Here is a 16,649-nt window from a genome sequence, read left to right as displayed (position 1 = left end):
TGTCCCCCTTCCCAGTTCTGATGCCGCAGAGCCTTGCCTGTGTCCCTGTTCCCCATTCCCTATTTCCTGTTCCCATTCCCTCCCCCTTAGCAAACATGATTCCAATTTCCCTTCCCCCCACTTCTTGTCTGACTCCAGTTTATATAGTAATATTCTCAGCTATACCTTAACCAATCATTTTACTGAAATTTAACTAACCAATCCTAACATATTGTAACATAATTCTCTAAGCAATGATATCCCACTACCCTAATTAACTTACACCTAGCAAAATTAATTATACTGCAGACAGAAATAATTAAAGAACCAGACAGATTAACAATAGAAAAGTGGGGGCTATAAAGATAAAACATACAGAAATGAGGGTTTGACAACCACAACCATTGATAAGTGATTTCTTGCCAGACAGGATTGTATTCCTAACAGCCCAATACCACCTTATTTCAATGTGACTGGTTTGGAATATGAGGATGTGACCATACACTTCCCAGCTTATGGCTGCCCCTGCTGCTTAGCCAAGGGCCTTAGCCTAAGAACCAAGCCTCAGACTATTCTAGTGAGAGAAGTCCCATACACAGGCAGACTTGTGATTTTGATTCTTTGTTTTATACCTCAATAACTAGCTAAGTGATAAAAATACACCTAAGTTTTTAAAGTATAGGCCTTTACAGGCAGGCCTGCATATCACTAAAAGGAGAATTTGGCTCAAACCCATATTCCAATAAATAAGTTTAACGTGGTTAAGTCAAACACTTTGTTCTGTTTCAGTGCTAAAATCAGACAGAGACAGAGCACAGTTTTGTTTTGTTTTTCTGAACTAGCGATTGTTTGCATTTGAAGAGTGTAACAAGAACAAGCAACTGGTTCATCCAGGGTCTTCCTGGCAAGGGCAATTCTATAGTAATATCTCAACAGCAGTGCTTAGCTATGTTTGTTCTCAAATGTTTGTTTTCCGGGAATAAAACTGGCCAGCGTGGCAAGCTGCGGGTGAATGCAGAGCTCATCAGCAGAGCTGACCATGCAGAGCTCATCAGCAGAGGTGACCATGATGGAGACCCATAATCGCAAAAGAGCTCCAGCATGGACCTAACGGGAGGTACGGGGTCTGATCGCTGTATGGGGAGAGGAATCCATGCTATCAGAACTACGTTCCAGTTTTCAAAATGCCAAACCCTTGGAGAAAATCTCCCAGGGCATGAAGGACAGAGGCCATAACAGGGACCCGAAGCAATGCCGCGTGAACCTTAAGGAGCTGAGGCAAGCCTACCAGAAAACCAGAGAGGCAAACGGCCGCTCCGGGTCAGAGCCCCAAACATGCCGCTTCTGTGATGAGCTGCATGCCATTTTAGGGGGTTCAGCCACCACTACCCCAGCCATGTTGTTTGACTCCTTCAATGGAGATGGAGTGCAACACGGAATCAGGTTTTGGGGACGAGGAAGATGATGACAATGAAGTTGTAGATAGCTCACAGCAAGCAAGTGGAGAAACCAGTTTTCCCAACAGCCAGGAACTGTTTCTCACCCTGGACTTGGAGCCAGTACCCCCCGAACCCACCCAAGGCTGCCTCCTGGACCCGCCAGGCGGAGAAGGGACCTCGGTGAGTGTACCTTTTAAAATAGTATACATGGTTTAAAAGCAAGCATGTTTAATGATTAATTTGCCCTGGCATTTGCGGCTCTCTTGGATGTACTCCCAAAGCCTTTGCAAAAGGTTTCTGGGGAGGGCAGCCTTATTCCGTCCACCATGGTAGGACACTGTACCACTCCAGGCCAGTAGCACATACTTGGGAATCATTGTAGAACAAAGCATTGCAGTGTATGTTTGCTGGCATTCAAACAACATCCGTTCTTTATCTCTCTGTGTTATCCTCAGGAGAGTGATATCATTCATGGTCACCTGGTTGAAATAGAGTGCTTTTCTTCAGGGGACACTCAGAGGAGCCCATTCCTGCTGGGCTGTTTGCCTGTGGCTGAACAGAAATGTTCCCCGCTGTTAGCCACAGGGAGGGGGGAGGGGCTAGCCACGTGGTGGGGGGAGGCAAAATGCGACCTTGGAACGAAAGCACATGTGCTATGTATGTAATGTTAACAGCAAGGTTTACTGTGAAAGAGTGTACCCATTGTTCTCTAAAATGTGTCTTTTTAAATACCACTGTCCCTTTTTTTTCCTCCACCAGCTGCATGTGTTTCAAGGATCACAGGATCTTCTTCCCAGAGGCTAGTGAAGATGAGAAGGCGAAAAAAACGCACTTGTGATGAAATATTCTCCGAGCTCATGCTGTCCTCCCACACTGACAGAGCACAGATGAATGCATGGAGGCAGACAATGTCAGAGTGCAGGAAAGCACAAAATGACTGGGAGGAGAAGTGGCGGGCTGAGGAGAGTAAGTGGCGGGCTGAAAAGAGGGCTGAAGCTGAAAGGTGGCAGCAGCGTGATGAGAGGAGGCAGGATTCAATGCTGAGTCTGCTGGAGGATCAAACTAATATGCTCCAGCGTATGGTTGAGCTGCAGGAAAGGCAGCTGGAGCACAGACTGCCGCTACAGCCCCTGTGTAACCAACTGCCCTCCTCCCCAAGTTCCATAGCCTCCTCACCCAGACGCCCACCACCTCCACCACCCCTCCCAGCGCTTCTCTCCTCCACCACCCCTCCTGGGCTACCTTGGCAGTTATCCCCCTATTTGTGTGATGAATTAATAAAGCATGCATAAATATGAAGCAACAATGACTTTATTGCCTCTACACGCGATGATCGAACGGAGGAGGGGAGGGTGGTTAGTTTACAGGGAAGTAGAGTGAATCAAGGGGCGGGGGATTTCATCAAGGAGAAACAAACAGAACTTTCACACCATAGCCTGGCCAGTCATGAAACTGGTTTTCAAAGCTTCTCTGATGCGCACCGTGCCCTCCTGTGCTCTTCTAACTGCCCTGGTGTCTGGCTGCGCATAACCAGCGGCCAGGAGATTTGCCTCAATCTCCCACCCCGCCATAAATGTTGCAGTCATTTCTTAGGTCTCATTATGGTCAATGGCCCGTCAAGTCTGCTACAATTGCTATCAGTATATCAGCCCTTCCCTCGGACCCTACCAGCGTTCTGTAGGAATTATCACTCTTCTCCATGTAGGGATGACTGCTCTCTTTATCAGTATCCAGCTGGCACTGAAGATGTGCATTCATGAACCCTACCACAATGGCTCTCTTTTCTCTGCTGCTACCATGATCCTGAATTTCAAAATGTTCAGATATTGTGGACTACAGGCCAGTGATCCACATGTGAAGAAAGTCAATGGATTTACACATCAAGCTCTGTTTTATGGAGAAAGTGTGCTGGACTGAGGCAGACCCACACTGCAGAGCCAGTTCCTGAGTAACCTGCACTCTGATGTGGAAATGGAGATTGAATCTGTGTGGGCACATTCTTCATGACCTGATAGGTGTACAGGAAATCTGAAAAACCACAAGAAAATAGGAATTAAGGCAGAAATTCCAGTCTGAAAATTCTGAAATAAATGATCAATGCTTCATTGCTTATGTCATTTAAAACTGGAGCTGACAAAGCCCCAGAGAACATATTTTAGGGAACCATTTGACATTTGTCTGATTCAGGAGGAACAAACGTGTTGCTTTGTCCATCTCTCTGTGGGTCAGAACAGGAGTAGCCTGTGATGGTGCACCCCATAAGGTTTTATGGAAATATGCTTATGAATGTATATATATGACATAACTGGAATACGTTTTATGCTACATATGCCATGTAACATATCTCTGTAAAGATTATGATCTACTGAATCTAGTCATCCTATTTGTATGCATCTACCATTTTTATATTCAAAGTTATGAATATTGGCTGTGTACTTAGTTGATTTTTAAGTCACCTTAGTAAAGCATTTGGTCAGCTTCTTGAGAAAGGAATGTGCAAATTAAGTGCCCAACCAAGAAACACTTAACAAACCATGGATCTTGGAAGGCTCCAATCCACATAAGAAGTCTTCCTGGAGACAGTCAAGATAGCATGTGGGCAATGGCTGCTGCCTGTAAAAACTGAGTCATGCATGGACATGTGACTTGCCCATGTGACTCCAAAACTCCATCTTGTAGCTGGACTTTGCATAGGAGAGAGGAGGGGGTCTCCACCCACAAGAGAAGGCCTATTTAAGCCCGTGGGAGACCCCTCCATTTTGTTTTCAGCTGGCTCAAGAAATAGCATCTCCACCCCCAAGGATACCTGATAGAAACTGGAACAAAGGACAGTAACTACAGGGGGTGTGAGTGATTGCTAGACCCAGACTAGAAGAAGACTAGTCTGTAAAAGGAAGCTTACTGGAACACCTCTGAGGGTGAAGTTTTATCTGTACTCAGTTTCATTACTGTATTAGGCTTAGACTTGCATGTTTTATTTTATTTTACTTGGTGATTCACTTTGTTCTGTCTGCTATTACTTGGAACCACTTAAATCCTACTTTCTGTATTTAATAAAATCACTTTTTACTTATTAATTAACCCAGAGTATGTATTAATACCTGGGGGGGGGGAGGGCAAACAACTGTGCACATCTCTCTATCAGTGTTATAGAGGGCGAACAATTTATGAGTTTACCCTGTATAAGCTTTATACAGGGTAAAACGGTTTTATTTGTGGTTTGGACCCATTGGAAGTTGGGTATCTGAGTGTTAAAGCAGGAACACTTCTTAAGCTGCTTTCAATTAAGCCTACAGCTGTTAGGGGACATGGTTCAGACCTGGGACTGGGTTTGTAGCAGGCTAGCAGGTCTCGCTCAAACCAGGCAGGGCACTGAAGTCCCAAGCTGCCACGGCAGGAAAGCAGGGGCAGAAGTAATCTTGGCAAATCAGTTGGCAGCCCCAAGGGGGTTTCTGTGATCCAACCCGTCACATAGCCTAAGGCTGAGTCATCACTCTATGCACTCTGTAAGCCTCCCTGTCTGGGCTCAAATGGGAGATAACTGATTAAAGACTGGGTGATCAACCAGTTAACGAGGGGATTCAGCTCATCAGCGGGGGCAGTTAAAATGGAGACAGAATGGGACAGGAGGAGGCTGGAAGGAAGAGCAAAGAAGCCCAGGAGCTCAGAAAGGTGAGCACACCCCCCTCCTCTCATCCTGTGTCTAGGGAGTAAGTAGAAGCTTGGGGAAAGCATTATGCTTTGGAGACCATGAACGTGTATATGACATTATAATTAAAGCACATGATGTTGGACTTAGAGAGGAGTGTGTGGGGGCTATTTGCAAAGCAAAGCACATGGGGAGATGGAGCATACCATGTGACACTCGTATATGGAAAACTCCCACTATTGCTTAGTGTGACACCCTTTCTAAAGAAGGTTACTTTAGTCACAGCTGGATGCTAGGTTACTGGAGCTGCTTGTGTGTTTGGAATGCGCAAGGCAGTTCAAAATCTAAAATGGTATTTCGATATGAAAGAATGGCCCAGACCATCTCCATGGATGGAGAGGACAAAATCCCAGCAAAAACCTTGTGAGGAATCCACGGAAAGGGAAAGTCCCACCTGTAGCATAGGTCTCCCGATTTCCAGACTTCAGAGAAGCCTCCTCTGCTAGGTTTTTGAGGGGTAGAGGTGGAGGTGGCCACCAACTTGGTGGAGAAAATCATCTAAATTAATGCTACCTCAGGCATTTCCCAGTTCACACTGGGAACCAATCTTTAGTGGGGCTTCTGGGGACATCTGCTAGTGCTGGAGCCCTTATCAATATAGCGCTATACTACAGAGAGCTATTAAAAGAGTACAGGACCTCTGGATCCTAGACGATTCACATACCGGGTAACCTCATGGAGTTTAACATATTGCATAGGTAATTCCTGTTTAGAGAACAATCTTACCCACTAAAATTACTACTGTCAATTTCTCCTCACATAAGGTGGAAATTTATAGATATAATGGATTGTAGTCATGACTGTAGCAGCATAATGTGCATATAGTCAAATAAAAGGCAGGCAACAAGATTAAATGAAACAGATTGATCCAGATCTGCTCTCATTTAAGCTGGTGTAAATCTGAAGTAACTCCATTGCAGTCAATGAAGTACTTTCAGATCAGCATTGACATAACAGAGTAGAAAGTGGGCCAGTGTCTTGATTTTACTGTTACCATACACACAGCAACAATTTCAATATCTAATTCTTCTCTCCTCTTTAACTAACTAAAAAGAAGCTGAGCTCTCTCCTAATGAACAAAGGAAAATGATACTTCAGGGGGACAATAGCCCCAGCTTCTGTGAAGAACAACAGCATTAGGCCAGGTCTACACACGGACTTTGTACTGGTATAATTAGTTCAGTGAGGGGCCTGATATTTTTACTGAAATAGTTATGCCAATATAGCCTTCCTAGTATGGACACAGTTACATCAGTATAAAGGTGATTTTTACTAGCATAGCTTATTCCTCTTCCCCTAAGTACATTTATACCAGTATAACTGTGTCCACACTTGGGGTGGGGTGGTGGTGGGGGTCCACTTTAGATGGTAAAGGTAAAGCAGAACAACTTTTGTGTGTAGACAAGCCCTTAATTTCTCACTTTCCTTACTCTCCTCTTACATAGCACATTTGAAAGAAAACTTACAGACTCGTATTAAGTGTCTCTCCATTCACCCAGTAGAACTTGGCTCCTTTCTTGCGCAGCCCAATCCAAGAGTCTCTTGTGCGTATTCGATTCATTATGAAATTCTAGACAAAACATATGTCACAATGAATTTCCACACTGAGAAGTGCATCTTTTCTGAATCCATTCAGTATGGAAGAGTTTCCGTTCTGAAAATGGGTTCCTACCTTTATTTTAGAGATACCGGGGATCTGATTCTCCCCAGCCCTGCACTTTGTGTTGTCATTTTTGCCGGACCAAGTGGGTCAAAAATGACACCATTCTGAACAGGAAGGGTTTTACCCCATCTTTGTACAGTTCTAAATAGCCACACAAGATACAAGGAAGTAGACAATCAAGCCCAATGTGTTTTCTTGATTAGATCGCTACTGCTCTATTGCTAAATTTCATTGCAAGAAACAATTCTAAAAGCAGAGAGAGGTCACGACCTATAGTCAATGGAGGATGAGCCAGTTGGCCATGTTATTGGACAAACAGAGCCTTGCTCGCTGATCAGAGTAGACCAAAATACAACTTCAGCCAGTCAGAAAGAAACCACCACAATGACACTGGTATATCCTCACCCCACCTCACCTCATGCTCCGCTACCCCTGCAGTTGCAAAAGTACATAGATCATTAATATCATCAGCTGTATATCATGGATAACAGATAATACAATGCTCTGAAGGATAGCAAAATATTTCAGTACAATGACTTCACTCAATTAATAGTGGTGAGGGGTGAGAGTAGGTGAAATCTAAGTAAATACATATCTAGATTAAGAGATTACAGTGTTTAAGTACACGGGGCCTAATTCACCATTTTCCTGATGGAGTTTTATGCCAGGGTAACTCTACTGATTTCAGTAGAGTTACACCAGCATAAAAGTTGAGAAATACAGAACAAATATCCCTTACCTTCCCAGTTGTTCAATTTTTACTCTTGACTTTGGCAATATCATTTCACCATTTCATTCTATTTTCTTTCTGGGAAGATCAGATCTAAATTCTGATCCTGCACTCACTGAAGTCAAATTGCAAACCTCCCACTGACTTTAGGGGTACAGGAGACCCTAAATTTCTAATAAGTAAAAAATTATTATTAAAAAAACAACATTTAGGCCTTTCTGTTAATTAAAAAAGAAACACAAAAAAAGTCCATCTCAAATTTTTTATTTCCTTTGATGATTACTTTTAATACATGCCCACTTTGCAGTTTTAATTTCTGAAAGCTTCTTCCACCCCATCTCAGAACATGAATGGGCTTCTGTGATGGATGCTGATGGAAAACAACCTATATGTCATTGAACATGCTGTTTGCGATTTGACTTCTCTGTTAGTGACAAGCAGCTCTGTCACATGCTATGTTGGATTCCAGCATATTCTGATATTCCAGGGTGTATGGGGGGGGGGGGGTGGAGAGGGAGGAAGGGGGAAGAGTGATACAATTACAGGAATTGTTGGGGTGAGAGAAGGGATGCTGTATCAGAAGGATGGAAACCTTACCATTTCTTGTTGGCTTTCAATCACAGCAAGAGAAGCCCTGTGTGCAGAGCAGAAGCTCTGACTGGAGTCCCAGTCTGCTTGATCTTCTGAGAGGTAATAACATTTCTTTCTGTAGTATAACCAGTCATCAGGGCACGGCTCCAGGTGAGGCAATCTGAGAGGATCTTTATTTGAAATGAAGTGAATATTACTATCCTAGTACATAGCAAATGCATAGGACTGTGTTTTATTCACTATTCCCTAAAATCTTCACAGCAAGCTGGTCTTAAATTCTGTGGCAAGGCACTTTGGTGTCTGTGATACTGCCAGAACAACCTGGAAATTCTGCAGCAACCTCTAGTATATTAAAAAATGGAAGTTTGTATTGAATTAAAGATGAAACTGAACGATACAATACAATATGCTCTGTTAATTATTTAAAATATTAAATTCAATTTATTTTACTTTCTCCCTAAATTATCAATTGACAATGGGCTGTAAATTTCTGTATTGAAAATACACAGCTAAAAGTTGGCAGGACATGGAAGGGCAGACAGCTGAGTGAAGAATGTTTGGGGCTTTGAGGCATGGGAAGTGGTTTGAGATTGTGAGAGATGCATCCGATGAAGTGAGCTGTAGCTCACGAAAGCTTATGCTCAAATAAATTTGCTAGTCTCTAAGGTGCCACAAGCACTCCTTTTCTTTTTGTGAATACAGACTAACACGGCTGCTACTCTGAAACCTGACATTGAATAAAATGTTCAAAGTGACTTTGGCACTTACAGTGATCTCTTCAAAATCACCTAAACAGGTTAGGTGCTTAACTCCCATTAAAATCACTTTTAAAAGAACCTGTTTAGGCACTTTTAAAAGAACCCACTATTAAAAGAACCCACTTTCAGTGAGGTTTAAACTAGTGTAAATGGTGGATTCTCCATAACTTGAAGTCTTTAAATCATGATTTGATGACGTCAGTAACTTAGCCAGAGGCTAGGGGTCTATTACAGGAGTGGGTGGGTGAGGTTCTGTGACCTGCAGCGTGCAGGAGGTCAGACTTGATGATCCCTTCTGATCTTAAGTCTATGAGACTATGTTAAAAGAACATTATTTAGGTTGCAAAAGGAAAGCACTCAAAACCTAGAAAATGCCAGAATTTAGGTGGCCTGTGTAACCTTAATTTGGCCCTCTTGTGCATATGCATTATGATACAGTTTTTAATTACATGATCACATACTTTTTTTTACAGGTCCCTGTCTCATTCAGTGCAACAGATGGATAATGGTCAGAGAATGAATCAGGGTTGTGGAGTAAATTAGGCTGCATGTAGGATTCCTGCCCCACTTGCTCTAGAAGTTAGAAAATGTGTGGAGAGGATGGTATCGTAGTTAAAGCAGGTGAATGCCAAACAGGCAAACTCATTTCTATCTTTGGCTCTGCCATGGGATTCTTATGTGATGCTGAACAAGGCACTTAAACCAAAAATTTTGTAGGTGGCTATTAATGACATGTTTCTCATTTTCTGGGTACCCAACCATGACACCTGAGGTCTGATTTGCAGAACTGCTGAGCACCTATAACTACAATTAAAGTCAGTGGATGCTTGACAGTAAGGCAGCATGGTCTAAAGGAATGAAAACAAGGCTGGGAGTGAAGCGGACCTAAATTTTAAGTCTGGTTCTGCCACAGATACACTGTTTGGTCTCAGGCAGGTCTGTCTCAATTCCCCCATCTGTAAAATGGAGATAATAATGCCCTCCTACCTCATTGTAGAGAGAAATTTCTCAATGTTTGTGAGGTCCTCAGATAGTACAGTGACAAGTGCTCAACTACAGACTACCAGGAAACGAAAAATGTTTTATTCACTGCAGACTTTGAATAGTGTACACTAATAACTAAATAATGAGAATAAAAATATTGAACAGCTGCCTCACTACCTGCACACCAACCATACTGGACACTGAATGAGGCTGGGGTCCCAGGGAAAAAATAGTATGGGATCACATAACTAAAGACTGTCTCATAATATATACACAGAAGGTGGCAGAATTAAGTTGCACAGACAATCATAATACTGGCATTTACTGACTTTTGAGTGCTTGACTTTGCAACCTCATTAACATTCTCTTAATACAGGTAAGTATGTAGGATTGAGCTGAAATTAACATTAATTCTAAACAGTTCTTATGAACTTTGAAACCTTTCAATGACCTACATGATGAAGCAGCAATTTATTTACTTAGAATATGGCACCACACGCAGGTTCGGAGGACCTGAGAAGACAAAGAGAACAATTTTGGGGCTGTTTTGTTAAATACCAGGACTGGTATTATTTTGGGGCTGTTTTGTTAAATACCAGGACAGGTATTATTTTTTTAAAATGTCTTGGAGAGCATTGGAAAGCACTCTATGTAAATTAAAGACGGTTCTAATTTAAAAATTGACGAGAGGCATTGATGCTGTTTAGCTAAAATTTTAATATCAATTAGAAATACTATCAAATTTTGCACAGCAATACAGGCACTTTTGCCCAGTTTCACAAAGGTATTTAGGCCCCTAACTTCTACTGAAATTAATGGAAGTTGGAAGCCTAAATCTGGGCCTTTGAGGATCTGGGCCTTTATTACTAGTTAGACACCGTGATGGGGAAAAGTGGAAAATTAGATGCAGTCTAGTAAATTGAAGACAAGACTGGGAGCCAAGAGCTCAAGTTCCAATCTGCCTGAGCCACTGATTTACTGTGTGACCTTGAGCAAGTCACTTGACAATTCTGCCTCAGTTTCTCCACCTATAAACTAGGAATGATAATATTTACCAAGAATAAATAGTAATTAAGCAGTTTGAAGATGAAATGGTCTGAGTGAGCTTGAAAAGTCCATTTGTCCATTCACTAAGAATGCACAGGAAACTTTCCCAGGAAAGTACCATCAACTTCTGCTGAACCTAAGTTTTCATTAAAGGCCTGATTCACTGGTATCCTTGGTGATTTGCACTGATACAACAACTCAAAGCAGACATAAACCTAGCTTGACACAAAATGGTGAATCTGACTCTCTGCTCTTAGATTCTCCGGTTGAAGCCAGGAAACCTTCCAAACTGGAACCAAGTGTAACCAATACAGTGCCATCTTCCTAAGTCTGTTGACAGACAGCCTCCAGTGCCTGCAACATTCAGTAAAGTGAGAAAAACTGTTTGATTCAAAACTTGCTTAGTCTGATAAAGTTCAGGATTTTACCTTTTATTTCTTATGTAACCAACTCTGACCTCTATACCTAACACTTATAATCACTTAAAATCTATCTTTCTGTAGTTAATAAACTTGTTTAATGTTTTATCTCTACCAGTGTATTTTTGATTGAAGTGCTTACGGAATCTCAGCTTAGAATAACAAGGGCTGGTGCATATTAATTTTATTTGATAAAATGATGGACGTATGAGCTTGTACTGTCCAAGGAAGCCTTGAGCAGTATAAGATGGCACATTACTGGGATGCAAGGCTGCGGGGATTTAGTGGTGTCTCCCTGTGGATAGTTTATGAGAGGCTATGAGAGCCTGCATGTAACTTTGGGTGTGCCTTTGTATACTAATGGCTGTGTGAGAGCAAAGCCTGAAGGGGCTGCTTGTCACTAGCAGAGCAGTGTGAGAGGTATCCTGAGCCAGAGAATTAAAGCAGGCACAGCAGTCCCACAGTCCATGTTGTATCCAGGGGAATATGGGGGGGGGGGGTCACAGTGATGCAGTGAGCAGGGTGAAATGCACAGCTTGTTGCTCTGGGCAAGATTTGCACTTCATACGCTGGTGTAGAGATTTTAAGTGTGTTGACAGAATACAGTCAAAAAAGGGTCACACGTTTGGGCTACTGTCTGACAGGGACTCAAAAACAGAAGCCTGGGGGAAAGGTAAAGACACCCTTCTCCTCCATCAGAGCAGCCAGTAGGTTTGGGGCAGGGAGAGGGAGATAAATAATAATAGATTTCTCCCATCCTCATAGCAGCCAGAAGGCTCTGAGGTGGGAAGGAGGAAAGAAAAGAGATATTGCTTTGTCTTTCCAACATCATTTTGTCTTAAAAGCACTTACGCGAGCTAAACCAGCCCAAGAGTAAAATCACAATAATGGCAATCAAAACTCCAGCAACCCGTCTCCAGAACCAGAAGTGTGAGCAGAGGCCTGAAAAGGAGAGAGTTGAGAAGCTTCGGTGAATTAAACATGTATAGAACTGAAGAGTTTAGAGACTTGGTCATTAAAAAAAAATCAAACATGGATTCCAACTACATCCATATTTAGGCACCTAAATATGTGACCTGATTTTCGGAGGTGCTGAGCAGCTACAACTTCCGCAGAAGTCAATGGGAACTGCTGATGCTTGGTACCTCTGAAAATAAGGCCTAAATATGGATGTGGGTGTCTAACTTTAGGCACTCAAAATGTGAAGTGTTTACCTCTGTGAATGTGTGGTTTCCTTCAGTAGTGTTAGCTAGAGAATGACTCATTGATAGAGTACCTCTCATCTTAGAAGGATGGACAACTGAGATACTAGAGGCCAGGTCTACCCTACCTCAGTCCACTCATTACAACACACATCCCTCTGACATCACAAAGAGTGGAACCCATGTTATATTGAAGGATAACTAGTAGGGCGGTCAAGTGATTAAAAAAATTAATCGCAATGAATCGTGCAATTAAAAAAAATAACCGTGTGATTAATCGTACTGTTAAACAATGATAGAATACCATTTATTTAAATATTTTTGGATGTTTTCTACATTTTCAAATATATTGATTTCAATTACAACACAGAATACAAAGTGTACACTCCTCACTTTATATTTATGTTTGATTACAAGTATTTGCCCTGTAAAAAAAAAAAGAAATGTATTTTTCAATTCACCTAATACAAGTACTGTAGTGCAATCTCTTTATCATGAAAGTTGAACTTATAAATGTAGAATTATGTACAAAAAAACCTGCATTCAAAAATAAAACAATGTAAAATTTTAGACCCTGAAAGTCCACTGAGTCCTACTTCTTCTTCAGCCAATTGCTCAGACAAACAAGTTTGTTTACATATGCAGGAGATAATGCTGCCTGCTTCTTGCTTACAAAGTCACCTGAAAGTGAGAACAGGCGTTCTCATGGCACTGTTGTAGATATTTACGTGCCAGATGCACTAAAGATTCATATCTCCCTTCATGCTTCAACCACCAGTCCAGGGGACATGTGTCCATGCTGATGATGGGTCAAAACAAAATGTTTTGTTCAACCTCAAACACCTCCAGCGTTTCCATTTTGTTGCAGGGGAGGTAAATCAATTTCACTGAAAACAAATTTTCATTTGGGTTTTTCAGGTCGATTCCCCAAACCTAAAACCCAATTATTCCCAGCTCTAGCAGTGACTTCGAAAGCCTTTATTTCCTTGCACAGCCTGTGTATCCAGGAATCCCCTCCCTCACAGATGGCCTGTAAGGTGACCCTGTTCTCACAGCCCCTGCCTCTTTCTCTCCCCACACAATCTTCCCCTGCCCCCACTCCTCTCCTATCTCTTTCAGCCCTGCTGTGCTGAAGTGTAAGGAGCTGTCTTGCACATTATTAATGAAGTATTGCTTGTTCCAGGGAAAGAACAAGGCGAGCAGGCTAGGGCAGAGGAGGAAATAGAAAGGGCAGAAGAAGGCAGTGAGTGGAGGGGAAAGGAGAGACCAGGGCTGTGGAGGAGAGCGAGGGGCTGTGGGGGAAGCAGAGGGCTTGGAGGCAGATTGGGTGGCGTCGCAGAGGGGGTGAAAGAGCAAACTGGGGAGAAGGGACGATGAGGGGCTCTAGGAGGAGGCATCCTGTCACACAAACACCAGCCACGGACCTCCCCCCTCCCCCCTCTTACCCCACGTGGCCTGTCTCCAGCGGGCCTTTACGGTCCCGGCGCCCCGCCCTGGCCCCAAGAGCTGCTCCGCTTCCCCTCCTGCGCCTTGTCCCGGCTCCGGATCGCGGTCCCTGGTATCCACCTGCACCAGGCAGTGCCGTGCTGAGCCCCGGTTCCCGGAGGGGTCCGCAGGGCAAGCGGCGCCCAGGGCTCGCGGGGCCCCAGCCGGGACGGGGGCTACACCCCTCAGGTCTGGCTCGGACTTGGATCGACAGTGGCGGCCGAGCCTCCTCCTCAGCTGCGGCCTCTCCCCGCGGGGCGGAGGACGCTGGGGCCATTCGCTCCCGCTCTGCCCTGCGAGGCTCCACATCCCCCCGGCGGCGCAGCGCCCCCGGCCCCGAGCGGCCTCCCGGGACCCAGCACGCGCCTCTCGCGCCTACTTTCACTTTCACTGCCCCCGCGAGCTCCCAGCCCCGGCCCCGCCGCCCAGGGCGGGGACAGGGCTCAGCAGGGGCCCCGCCGAGGGACAGTCCCAGGCGGCAGCCAGCAGAGAGAGACAGGCACCCTCCTGCCGAGTTACCAACGCGCCCAGACTCGGGGAGATCAGAGGGGTTCAGAAACCTGAACCTTCGAGTGAGCTGAGCCCAAACACCAGATGCAGACGCTCTTCCCCGCTGTAGAAAAGGCTGAGGACGCAGGACAGCCAGGTGGCAGAAGCAAGCAAAAGCATCCAATTTTAGTGTCAAACCATGTCATCCACATCAAGTCACAGAATCAATGCATTCTTCCTGTTCCACCCCCCTCTTTGCAACAAGGCACAGGACTGAGGTTTTACAGACAGACAGAGACAGGGGACAAGGGATTAATGCATAGATGGCAGGGCCGGCCCACAACATTTTGGCATCTGAGACGGGGAGCTCAAATGATGCCCCCATGCCCTCTTGCTCGGCCATAGCTTTGAAAGGTCTCAATTCTGCCTTTCTCCTGTTCTACTCCTCTCATGGTACTGCTCTGCTACCTACCCCAATAAAGGAGAACAAACAACTTTAAATGCCTTGTTCAAAAATTTTAAGTAACACTTAACTTTCAAATGCCTGAAAAGCAAATGTAACTTTTCTTGTCTGCATATTGTATCTGTTTGAGTAATCAAAGTGGTGCTTTCTGTGCCTTCTTGGTTGCGAAGATTTGAACTGCTTCTTGCTGAAGGTCCACAGTCTGCGCCAGCTCATGCTCTGTTGACATGATTGCAAGACCGACCGGCCTCTCCTGTGTCATTGTGGAGTGTAGATGTGTTTTTATTAACTTCAGCTTGGAGAAGCTGTGTTCTCCACTGGCACCTGTTACAGGAAGTGTTAGAAGTATGTACAGAGCAACAAAAGCATTTGGAAAGAGGGTGGTCATCTTATTTGTGAACATATACTCCAGAACAGCCTTTGGAGTTGATCCTGCTGAAATGTATCTCGAAAGGGCTTTCAGTTCATCACCTAAATCACTCGCATCAATATCGCGCATGTCATCATGTGTCAACACTGTCTCTAGTGCCCTCTATTGCTGGTGTAGGTCTTCTTCAGGTATAGTGAGGAGTTTTGGAATATCATAGAAACATCCCAAATATACTGCTGTGTTCCTTGAGCTGCATGAAACGTTCTTCAACTGACTGTATTGCACAATCGAGCACCTGGTTAAAGAATTCAACTTTGAATTGTTGTTTGGGGTCTCTTATGGGATTATCCCGTGCCTCGTAATCAAAATGTTTTCTTCTTTGGTGACTCTTGTATTCTTGAATGGGTGGGAAAATAGCTTCAGTGTGAAGTTCCTCTGCCAACTTCTGTGCACTCTTCAGAACGTTTTGAAATCCCTCACCTGATCAGTAAGACTGTAGGTATGACTTTCTTTGTCCAGTTGTTCCATTGCTCCAGATATATCAAGGTCAACACCTTGGAGTCTCTTGCTTACAACATTTATTTCAAACGGTATGTCATGCTACAGCACTAAGCAACACAGAAATTTGGAGTGATGTATGTTTCTGGTGATTCCATTTCCCTCTGCCACTGTTCTTCCACGAACAGTTCCTGTCATAGCATTATCCTCCATAATGGCAACTATGGCCTCATCTATCTTCCTAATTTGTTGTTTAATAGGCTTTATCGCCTCCACTCGACTTTCCCATCATGTGGCACTCAGTGGTTTCAGTTTCAGAGAGGATGTTCCCAGATGTTGCTTCAAAATTTGCTATCGATGAGTTGATGTAGAGGAAAATACATAGATGCTTTGAATTACATTAAAAAATTCAGCAGCCTCACTTGAAGCTGATGCTGCATCACTGACCACCAAGTTCAATGAATGAGAACTCCATGTGACAAAAAAAGCTTGAGGGTTTAACTTTTGGATCCGTGCCTGCACTCCTCTGTTCTTTCCTCTCATGTTGGTACCATTATCGTAGCCCTGACCTCTCATGTCAGCTGTCACAATTCCCCTATCTTCCAGCTTTTTAAGAATCACATTTGTCATACCAGCTCCTATAGTATCATCAATGTCATTAAATTCTAGAAAATGCTCTCTGATGTTAGGGGCTTATTCCTTCACCCATTTACTTCCCTGGTCCTTCTCGCATGAACAGAGAGCAACAATACCTGAAGTCCAAAGGTGCAAACAATTCAATGTTTATTGGGGTGAACTTCCAGCAAGCATGATTCCAGTTTCC

At 43.8% G+C, this 16,649-nt stretch overlaps 1 protein-coding gene and 1 long non-coding RNA gene across 2 annotated transcripts; one reads left to right on the top strand and one right to left on the bottom strand.

Moving 5' to 3' along the window:
* Positions 1 to 855: 855 nt before the first annotated feature.
* On the top strand, positions 856 to 4,499 carry LOC142069383 (uncharacterized). Its single transcript, XR_012665185.1, has 2 exons — positions 856 to 1,598; positions 2,178 to 4,499. It is a non-coding gene; the product is annotated as an uncharacterized LOC142069383 (long non-coding RNA).
* Positions 2,712 to 14,413, bottom strand: LOC125623147 (C-type lectin domain family 2 member D). Its single transcript, XM_048822022.2, has 5 exons — positions 13,967 to 14,413; positions 12,172 to 12,261; positions 8,118 to 8,281; positions 6,594 to 6,697; positions 2,712 to 3,446 (listed from the first exon to the last, which is right to left on the bottom strand). Exons 1-5 carry the CDS (start codon positions 14,313 to 14,315, stop codon positions 3,311 to 3,313), a joined length of 843 nt encoding a protein of 280 aa, XP_048677979.2. The 5' UTR covers positions 14,316 to 14,413; the 3' UTR covers positions 2,712 to 3,310.
* Positions 14,414 to 16,649: the final 2,236 nt, after the last annotated feature.

This window comes from Caretta caretta, chromosome 1 (genome assembly GCF_965140235.1).
Source record: "Caretta caretta isolate rCarCar2 chromosome 1, rCarCar1.hap1, whole genome shotgun sequence".
In the NCBI taxonomy this organism is placed as follows: domain Eukaryota; kingdom Metazoa; phylum Chordata; order Testudines; family Cheloniidae; genus Caretta; species Caretta caretta.
The sequence above is the reverse complement of the archived record's forward strand: the minus strand, read 5'-3'. Positions and strand labels throughout refer to the sequence as shown.